Source organism: Austrofundulus limnaeus, unplaced genomic scaffold (genome assembly GCF_001266775.1).
Source record: "Austrofundulus limnaeus strain Quisiro unplaced genomic scaffold, Austrofundulus_limnaeus-1.0 Scaffold444, whole genome shotgun sequence".
NCBI lineage: Eukaryota > Metazoa > Chordata > Actinopteri > Cyprinodontiformes > Rivulidae > Austrofundulus > Austrofundulus limnaeus.
In genome coordinates, this window is record NW_013952846.1 from 231924 (window position 1) to 243164 (window position 11241).

Genomic DNA, 11241 nt, shown 5'->3' on the forward strand with positions numbered 1-11241 from the left:
TTATTTGTCTGTTAGCCTGAAAATTTAACTTAAAGTCAAAATTTTCTGCCAATGGAGTAAGAAATTTTTACTTGGTAAGATTCTTGAAATAAGAAAAAATTGAGTCAAATCAAGTATTTCAAGAATCTTACAAAGTAAAATTTTCTTACTCCATTGGCAATTTTTTTTACTTAATTTGAGTCAAATTTTCAGACTAACAAGAAAAATAATCTTACACATTCTGAAAACAAGATGATTATTCTTACACAATCAGTTCTTGTTTAGTCAATCAGTCTCAAAACAAGATCAAAATACTTTTTTGTTGGATATAAGATTTTAAAACTTGGTTAGGTGGACATTTTTTGCAGTATAATTCCTCACTTCACCGTCTGTGTCACCAGCTTCCCGCCTCTAAAATGAATGTATGCATGAGTCAGCTGGCGTGAGGCACCGCACATTTTCATGCCAAGTTTGGGTTTTATAAATCAGAACCTTTACGTGTAAAGTGGTGTACACAAGATTTTGGCCCCATTTTGTGCATAAGAAAGCTTTACAAATCCAACCCCAGATCTGTACCCTGCTGGACCCGTGTCTCTCCACCATATATTTCAAATGTAATGACAGTTTTTACAGACAGAAGCATTGCTGTGCAATAGGATCCACAGTGTAACCAACTGTGGCCAACCTTCCTATGAAGGAATTGGAGAAACAACACTGAGCCGCCGGTTCAAATATGTGGACATATAATCAATTCCAGCTGGCACAAGATTTATCACATAAGGAGGTCTCACGTGATTTCTGCTTTATACGATTTTTATTGAAGCATTGAGCCTGATACCCAGTTACTGTCACACTATCATGCAGGTGACCAAAACATCTTTCTTTTGAGCCGGGCTAGCAAAGACCCTAACAACTCTCCACTGAGAAAGGCTTTCAGTTAGCAATGCCCTAGAAGACTGATAATCTACACCAGCACAAGTTAACCTTCACAATATTTAATGACATTTGTAACAACACTCAATGCTGCTCTCATGTTTTCATTTTTTATTTTGCCTCACTTTTTAAAACTAGCATATTTTCTGAAAATGGAGACATAAATTCTTGTGTCATGAGTACACCACTAAGAACAGAAAGAAATTAAAGGCCTCAAACCTAAAAAATCAAACAAACAAAAAACGCTATGCACAGTTTCATGCATTGTATTGATTATTGTGCTGTGAATGACTTTCAGCTACTATCATACCAATTTATATCATTACCTGTAAAAGCAGACTAAAGTTTATATGGGCTGTGTCTTGCAGCCTACGTTGGCCACACCCTACGTGGGCTGTAGGTTGCTTGTGTTAGCTGTGAAATGAGATGGTCTAATCCAGTGTTTCCCAAAGTTGGGGTCGGGACCCAAAGTGGGGTCCTGAAACATCAAGATGGGGTCCTGAAAAGATTTTCTGAATTAATTACATTTTTGCCTTGTTGTTACTAAGGAGCGAGGTTAGTTTATTTAAAATAGAGAAATGTAGTATAAAAAATATTGTTACTATGCTCATCATGTTTTGTTGACCTGATACAAATGTTTATCATCCAAAAATAGTTGCGGGCACAGGTCTCTGCTACTGTTATTTTGTGGGTCAAAAGCTGAAAAGTTTGGGAACCACTGCGATCTTGGGACCCAATTATGGGCCATGAAGCACCATGGATAATCTCCAGAAATCAATTTAGAAGGTAATAAAATAATTGCTGATGTAATATTTTCCCTATAATTATTACAAAAACACAAAATAAGTATAAATAAGTATTTATGTGTGAACAAGCTGTTTAGATTGTCAAAAAGCCTGTGTTTTTAGGGTTATTAACAAAGTTTGTGTACTCAGACCAGTAATATTTGGGGTCACAAGTTTTTGCCATGGATATTTTGTGGGTCAGAAGACAAAAAGTTTGGGAACCACTGGTCTAATCTACAGATGATGTATGTTTGCGTGACCACGCACTGCCCTATTACCATAGGGACACGCTTTTATGTCACATCGCTTCAGTTGTCTTTTCACAGTATAATTTCACAAAATTCAGTTTTATTAGGAAAAACATTACACGTAAATAAATAAATAAATAAAAAACATTAATTATTTGGGTTTAGCTCCAGTATCATAACTTGTAATTTCATTTTGTTTCATATCGCATCACGGCTTAAATTTCATCAGCTAAATTGCAAAACCTACATTTCTCATCAAACTCTTTGGTCCATGATAAATTTTCAACTCTGCTGTAAAATAAAAAGTTAAATAAAAAAACTCAGCTGTCTTCATTTTGCTGTTTAGTTTGCTGACGGCGCAATGAATCCTGGGATATAGACGACCACATGGGATACTCAGATGCAGCCTATGTTTTCGAGGTTTTGTCAGCCGTATTAGTCAGCCGCATGTTTAGGAACCTACAAATTGGGACAGCCAACGGCCCGGGGCAGTGGCATGAGCATCTGACATCTCCTGAATCGAAACACAGCCTTATGGTGCGTTCACACCGAACGCGATTTCAGCGTCAGGAGCAGCAGGTTTACATACAAAATCTATGGTGGACGCGCTTGGTAAATGGTAAATGGTACTGAACTTATAGAGCGCTTTTCAAGTCCCTCCGGACCCCAAAGCGCTTTACACTAACAGACATTCACCCATTCACACTCACATTCACACACTGATGATGGCAAACTACACTGTAGCCACAGCTGCCCTGGGGCGCACTGACAGAGGTTCAAGCAACGTCGGGAAGTTCTGCGGCGCCTCAAGCGCGATTAGAGCAGCACGATTTGAACGATCTGAGCGTTCGACGCGCTGAGGCACAAATCGCTGAAGTTAGAAAATCTGAACTTTTGCAGCTCGACGCGCAGCGTCAACCAATCAGAGAGACTCCACTGTGTGACRTAGCGACATATTTCCCGACGGGACAGTTTACTGAATGATGTCCACTAACCTGAAACAGATGGAGAGGAGCTCTTTAGCTGAAATGAGTGCCTGCAGTCGGTGTCCTGATCCGCAGCAATGCGTGGCAGCGACTCATTGGACTGGAAAAATAGTCCTGAAAGCGAGCTGTGAGCCTCTACTCTGAATTATCTGGTGAATTAATTATGAATTAATTATCTGATGAACGTGACACGCTCTTGCTCTGTGTAAATAAAGCAAAGTCACTTCCTCGTCCGACATTAAACAGAGCCCGACAGAGGAGGGAGGGGCGGGGAGGCTGTTACCGTGCAGCGCTTCAAGAGCTGACCTGCGTCTGACCTCAAAGTGCACGAGCTTCAAACTTCAGCGTTCGCTGCGATTTTGAAGCTGAAATCGCGTTCGGTGTGAACGCACCATTAGTCATTTTTCTGTTGGCTATTGCAGTTTAGCTCTGTGGTGGCCATCTTGAATTGAACTGACTTCAAAAGTTAATCACTTGTGAATATTTGTTCAATGATTACTTTCTGAAAGTTTTATTAAACTCCCTCTATTGTTTCATGAGATATTTTGCTAAAAATGAAACAGGACTCACAAAGTCAATAAACTTTTTTGTCAAATCTCGTGCTCTGAGTAGCACTCAGTATGTGTTGTGAACGATTCTCAGTTACAACTACACCTAATTTATGAATCTGCAAAACTGACTGAAATATAGCATATTATGTGCATTCTAAGGTCAGTTTACTGTTGTGTGTATCATGTGAATCTTCTAAGCTAAGCTGGTCAAATTTAAGTTGTGGGAACTCCCTGAAGAAAGAACCAATACCTTCTGATTAGACTGATAATAGCACTGATAAGGTGCCCCGCTGTAAACTAACCTATTTAAAGTCCTCTATCACTCCAAAGTAATGAGTTTGGCATACTTTCTTCATCATTAGCTCTCCTTAAAGGGATCCACGTTTAGTTGTAACATTAAACTTTATTTGATAAACATTTATTTTAACTGTAAAATAAAGACTGTAAAAAATACTGTAGGCTGTTTAGTTTTGTAAATTTTTTAAAATATATTTTAACACGGACGGAGCTATTTTATTTACATGCATTCTGGGTAAATGATGACATCAACTAGGTCATCGGTGCGAGGCTGCTAGCGAGCTATATCCACCATGAAGGTTAAGCTCTGACAATATCTGATGATCGACTCTTTTAAATGAAACCAGAGAGCGTTGACAGAGAGGAGAAGGTAGAAATGACTCAGCCTGTAACTGAAAATATGGATGGAGGACAACAGAGCTGCTTCATGGAAGAAGAACCTCAGCTTAGCCTGTTAGCCTTTGCGCTAGCCCTCACACTATATTGCCTTATATATATTAGCTCGGTGCTAGTGCGACAAACAAGCTAAACTGAGGTCCTCCATCCATATTTTCAGTTGCAGCTGAGTCGTGTGTGTGTGCCCCTCTCTGTCATGTGGATGGAGGACCTCAGTGATGAGAGAAGAATGTGTAGCGCTGAGCAAATACATATATATGGTAATAGCATCGGGGCTAATGCTAAAGCTAACAGGCTAAGCTGAGGTTCTTCTTCCATGAAGCAGCTCTGTTGTCCTCCATCCATATTTTCAGTTACAGACTGAGTCATTTCTACCTTCTCCTCTCTGTCAACGCTCTCTGGTTTCATTTAAAAGAGCCAATCATCAGATATTGTCCAAGATTAACCTTCAGGGTGGATTTAGCTCGCTGTGCCAATGACCTAGTTGATGTCATTTACCCAGAATGCTTTGCATGTGAATAAAATGGCTCTGTCCGTGTAATATATTTTTTAAACTTTTAGTTTAAAAATTATAAAAACTGAACATCCTACAGTATTTTTACAGTCTTTATTTTACAGTTCAAGTATATTTTTTATCATATAAAGTCTAATGTTACAACTAATCGGGTATCCCTTTAATTGTTTTGCCTTTGAGTCATAACCAAATCAAATCAAACCATTTATAAGCTGGTGCAAACATGTCATCAAATTCAGCAGGTGTGAGTAATTTATACTCTTTTAGCCTCACAGAGCAGCAGAACTCAGGGGTCTGTCTGTCCATCCTGCACAATCTACCATACATGACCTTCTGTCAAAAACACAGCAGCAGTCACAGTGACAGAAAAAAGGGAACATTTTCTTGCATTTGCAGGTTTTAACAGATGAAGCACAGAGACACCCCTGAAACATCAACAACATGAACAATATATGGTGAGAGCACATTCAGAATCGTGTTTCTGAATCGATTAAAGGCCTAGCATTCCTCAAATAAATGTACATTACCCACAATGCACAGGAAACTATTTGGTGCATTTCTCCTGCTCACCAGAATGCTATTTTAATTTGAAATGTTTCATCAATGTTCCGTTAAGGACTCCTTATCTTCGAAATATTATTTTGATATGCAATTTAAGGGGGGGTATTAGGTATCTTCCATTATCACAATCAAGTAACTACTGTATGTTACCTTCAGGGGTGCTCTGTGAGGCAGCAGCTCGAATGCAGACTGAGCTCCAGGGACGTGCTTGGCTGGGGTTTGAGCTCCCAGCAAGCATTTAGGCAGCTCCACATGGCTACCACAGGAAGTTCAAATTTATCAAACATGCATGAATGAGTCAACGCAATACTTGGTATGTTTTTGATGAGGGAATGACATAACATGGTATATCACTTTAAAAAAAGTCAACTGTGCATTACCATAGATGTGGGGAAAAAAACTGCAACAGAGTGCCAAGTTAGTGGCACAAAGCTGACTTTTTGAATTAGAGTTGCAAAGCCCAAAATTGCTCTTGAAAAGCCACACAAAATGTTGATGAATCTGGGACAGGCTGTTAAATAAATAGGTTGTGGTGTGTATCAGATGAAATATCTCTGCACTAACCAAAACACATGCTAACTTACCTCCAAACCAGCGTCTGTGATGGTAGACCTCTTGAGGCTGAGAGAACGAACCCCCTTCTTGGAAAGTGGGTAGTTGTCAATGAACTCACAAATGTCGAGGTCCGACACCCCAACTAAACAGAAAGACTGGAAGCCACGCAGAGCAAAGGCCTGCAAACTGACAAACTCCTTCTCCCCATTAGGCAGAATGTTGTACAGCTCCTTGGCATGTAAGATGGGTGTCACACCCTCCCAGAACTTTGGCTGGTACAGCACCTTACGCCACGTCTTGCACACTTGTGCCAGCACACATTTCTCAGCTGTGGTGAAGTACCAGAGGAGGCGGTTAAGAAGCTTCTCATCCAGTACCAGCTGACGCTCCAGCAGCACGGGTTTGGGGAGGGTGAGAGGGGGAAGCTGGCGAAGAGACGACTTCAGAGCCACCAGAGGCTTTGGCTCCAGGTCGGAGGTCAGGAGAGGCGCTGCAGCATGAGGCATGCCAGGGCCATCCAAATGGTGGTGGTGATGATGGTAAGAAAGGGAGGATGGAGGAGGAGGCAAGATGGAAGGTACGGAGGACGACTGACAAAGGCGGTTCTTAGCAGCAGGTGTTCCCTTGGTGATACTTGCACTCCCTAGGCCGTTAGGCTGGCTGGGGGGCAACTTCACCATTCCATTGCGAGTCACGCAGGTAGACTTCAGCTCACTAGGGGTGGACATGTTCAACATTGGGAACCTGTTGGGCAAAAGCAAATACAAAGTATTCTGTTAGAAAATAAAAACTACATTTTTTACAGCAGACATCACCAAAACCAAGTTAGTTTGCATTAAACAGCTGCTATTTGGCAGGAAACAAGTCCTGAATCAGTCTGTCTTTCATCGAAGGTGATTAGTCTATGAGTGAAGGTGCTGAGTTGGAGCACCTACAGAGTGTGGAGAGGGTGCTTCAGATTGTCCAAAACTGAGCTCTGGGAGTGTTCTCCATGTGTTGGACTGTGTCCTGTTCCAAACCAACAACAGAAAAGGCCTTCTTGATCAACTTGGTGATACTGTGGCTGTGTATCAATTCATGGGTTGCAGCCTGAAGAAATTTATTGGGGTTGTTTACTACTGACTTTTAAAAAGCACTACACGTTTTATAGTATTTTCTTAGGTGAAACATGATATAGTTTTATATACCAATGTGTGAATATTTTTGTGATTAAACTGGTGATTTTATGCACAGACTGGTCTGGATGGCCGGACGATATGGTCACCCAGAGTAGGAAGTATAACAAGTAGCTACTGTACATGCCTGAACACATATTCAACACATAGTGACTGAATGTAAAAGAAACACTAGCTGAAAGAGGAATTATCTCAAGAGGATAGTGTTCCCGCCTCAGTGATGCCAAACTTAGTAGTCGGGGTCAGATTCTGAACAAAGTTGTTATAGGTAACACAACTTCCTGGTTTCATGGCCGAATGCAGAGACGAGCTACTGAGATAATAAACCTGCTTTTCAATCCAGCGCTGGTGGTTGTATAACTCTTTTCACATTCAAACATTCAATTATTGGTGCATTGTCTATCTGGTTACGAACACGTATTAAGGTAAATGAACACGCCTAAATTATCTACTATCTTTCAATGTCGTTCACATTGGTCGGCCACTTACATCACTGCCCCACGCACTAGGCTGTCCTAATTCGTAGGTGCATACTCATGCGACCGACAAATGCAGTCCACAAAACCCCAAAAACATAAACTGTGCGTGAGTATCCTATGAGGCCGATGTTATCCCTGAATTCATTGCACCATCAGCAAATTAAACAAAAACAAAAAACGATATAGGTTTTTTTTTTTTTGAGGGTGGAGGGGGTTCTACGACGAAGTTTGGAAATTTATCACGGACTGAAAAATGTAAGTTAAACAACTTAGCTAAAGAAACATTTGTTGTAATAAGATGTTAAATAAAACACAGTTACAAGTACTGATACTGGAGCTAAACCCAAATTATCAATGCTTTTCATTTATTTACTTGTAACATATTTCTATTGAAGTTGCATTTTAAGAAGTTATACCTTGAAAAAAACTACTGAAGCGATGATATATAAAATGTATCACCATAGTAGTGGTCAGTGTGTGGTCACCCAAATATACGTCTTTTGTAGACTAGACCATCTCATTTCCTAGCCGTTTATGCAGCCGACATGAGCGGCTTATGGCCCACAGAGACTGTAGCCAATGTTGGCCACGGTCTACGTCGATTGCAACCCATGAATTGAGACCCATCCTGTTTTTTTTCAAAAGTGTGTGTCCCCATTCAGCCCCAATAAACCACAGCAAATGTGCTTTAGGCGGCTCCACATGGCTATCACAGGAGATTCAAGGATATCTCAAACATGCATGAATGAGTCAAAGCAACACATTGGGAATATGTTAAGGTGTTGTTCAGAAATACAATTTAATAAAACTGACTTTGTATGCTTTCAATTAAAAAATAAAACCTGCAAAAGATCACTAAATTACTTATAATAAAAATATTACTAATCAACTAATGAAAATCAGTCACTGCATTAAAATTTAAGTTTAACAGATGTAGTCTGAAAAAAAAGACAAATGAAACTGATCTTGACAAAATCAACAGTACCACTAGAAATGACTGATTAAATTATATTATTAAAAATGATTATAATTTGACCATAATGACATGTCAAGTGTCCTCATGGTGTATGATTTGGGTAGTTATCCTGTTGGAAGACAGGATAATTATTGTGACATTATTAACACATATTCTGAAGTTTAAGGTCCACAGGACTGTAACCAAAGAAAATCAAGGGCAAATTGAAGAAACTGAAAAGATGAAAGTGCTCAACAGTTTCCAAAGAGATTAGAGGTGAACTCCAAGGTCAAGGTACATCAGTGACAGATCACACCATATGTCGCTGTACAAAGTAGACTTAATAGAAGACAACTGAGGAGAACACTAAATCATAAAGCAAGACTGGAATTTTCCAAAATGAATATTGAGAAGCAACAAAGCTTTTGGAAGAATGTTATTTGGACAGATGAGACAAAGCTTAACCTTTTTGGCAACAGGTCCGATCAGCTCTATGTTCACAAACCCAAAAATGAAACATACAAAAAAATCAGTATGGAGGCTCGGTTATGTTCTGGCAAAAGGGTCTTGAATCTGAGCAGGATACAATGAAATCTCAAGACTACCAAGGCATTCCGGAGTATCAGAAATCTTTGTCTAAGTCACTGGTTGTGGGTTATCTAACAGGATAGTGACCCCCCCCACCAAACACCCAAGATTGACAAACAACAAAGTATTTCAGTCCGTCTGTTGTCCACCAAATAAGTTGTGTTGTTTTAATTCAGTGTGCCTTTGTTCCATTTTTAATATCTTAAAATACAACGTTGCACCTTAGCATGAGAACATGAATAGTTAAAGGCCTAACTTTCTTTGAAGGAATGCATATTGCCCAACACCTGTCTCATAACGATTAAGATCATCTGATGAGAAATGACAGCGTGACAGTCTTTTTGGCAACACTGGAGGTCAACGAGTGGCTTGTTCTCATTATGGTCTTGATATTTTTTTTCTTTTAGATTTTATTATAATGTTTGGATGCATGTCAACTGATAAGCGGCCTGTTCCAACAGTTAATATCATCCATCCATCCATCCATCCATCCATCCATCCATCCATCCATCCATCCATCAATTATCTTCCGCCTATCCGGGGTCGGGTCGTGGGGGCTGCAGCCTAAACAGAGACCCAGACTTCCCTCTCCCCAGCCACTTGGACCAGCTCCTCTGGGGGAATCCCAAGGTGTTTCCAGGCCAGCCAAGAAACTTAGTCCCTACAGCGTGTCCTGGGTCTTCCTCTGGGTCTCCTCCCGGTGGGACATGCCCACAACACCCAGGGAGGCGTCCAGGAGGCATCCTAACCAGATGCCCGAGCCAACTCAACTGGCTCCTCTTGACATGGAGGAGCAGCGGCTCTACTCTGAGTCCCTCCTGGATGACTGAGCCTCTCACTCTATCTCTAAGTGACAGCACAGACACCCTGCAGAGGAAACTCTTTTCGGCCGCCTGTATCCTCAATCTTGTTTTTTCACTCACTACCTCATGGCTATGGGTAAGGGTGTAAGGGTAAGGAATGTACTTTGCCTTTTGGCTCAGCTCTCGATTCACCACGACAGACCGGTACAGCGCCCGCATCACTGCAGATGAAGCACCAATTAGCCTATTGATCTCCCACTTCAATTTAACCTCATTCATGAAGAAGACCCCAAGATACTTAAACTTCACCACTTAGAGCTGGACTTCTTCCCCGACCCGGCACTCCCTTGCCAGGCTCGAAACCATGGTCTCACATTTGGAGGCACTGATCCTCATCCCAGCCGCTTCACACCTGGCTGCGAACCGCTCCAGCAAAAGCTGGAGATCACGATGTGATGAAGCCAAGAGGAACACATCCTCGGCAAAAAGCAGAGATGCGATCCTAAGGTCACCAAAATGGATCCCCTCAACACCTTGGTTGTGCCTAGAAATTCTGTTCACATACCTAAGTTATGAACTGAGTGGTGACAAATGGCAACCTTAGTGGAGTCCATAATATGATTACTGTTTACTATTTTTGTAAAATGGAGAAAATGCTTATGTTGTAAGTCACATGACAGTATTACACAGAAGCAAGAGTCAAAGGCACGCAACTGGGAGAAGAAAGATGTTTGGTGACCTTTTTTCTGTTTCTGGTCTACTATGGTGATAAATCTTTAGTTAATTTATTTACTTTTACCTTGGGAAAAACAACAGTGCTATTTTGCATGCATGTGTACGTCTGCATGACAGTCACTGTCCGTGTACGTAATTGAGGGAATAACCAAGAAACACATCTAGATCCTCCTCAGCAACATGTTGTGTATGACAAAAATAAAATAAAATTCTGGGCCAGCCCTGTGTACTGTAAGCAGTGGTCTCAGTCTGGATCCTTCTATTGAAAATTGTCTGGCCATTGGTTTCATGAGCAATTTTTCTAACACTACAAGACAAACAAACACAGACACAAGCCACCTTCACTTTTAGTGGTGAAAAAAAAATGAAGGTTTGTTTTTCTTTTATCTTCTAGAAATAAAAATAATCAGAAGCATCTCTGCTTTTAAATGAAGCAGAAACCAGACGGCACACAAAAGAGTGAAACAGTTGAAACCTTCATCCTGCTGCTCAAAACAAAAGGCCCATTTTTTGTTTAAGCCTTCAGCAGCGCTGCACAAAGTATCAACGGGAAAACATAACATGGTGTAAAGGAACGCTGGCCTGTTCTCTGTGACATCACTGTTTCAGCAGCAGCAGTACAACCACTCAGTTATATAAGCTGCTGACGCTGGGCCTTCACACACACACACACACACACACACACACACACACACACACAC

The 11241-nt window shown here is 40.9% G+C and overlaps 1 protein-coding gene across 1 annotated transcript in view; it reads right to left on the reverse strand.

The window, feature by feature from the left end:
* Positions 1-11241, reverse strand: part of fbxl16 (F-box and leucine-rich repeat protein 16) — a 40474-nt gene that overhangs the window by 19105 nt on the left and 10128 nt on the right. Inside the window, exon 2 of the mRNA XM_014024885.1 lies at positions 5835-6549. Within this exon, the coding sequence (XP_013880339.1) occupies positions 5835-6542 (708 nt within the window). The 5' untranslated portion in view covers positions 6543-6549. The remainder of the gene's footprint in view (positions 1-5834; positions 6550-11241) is intronic.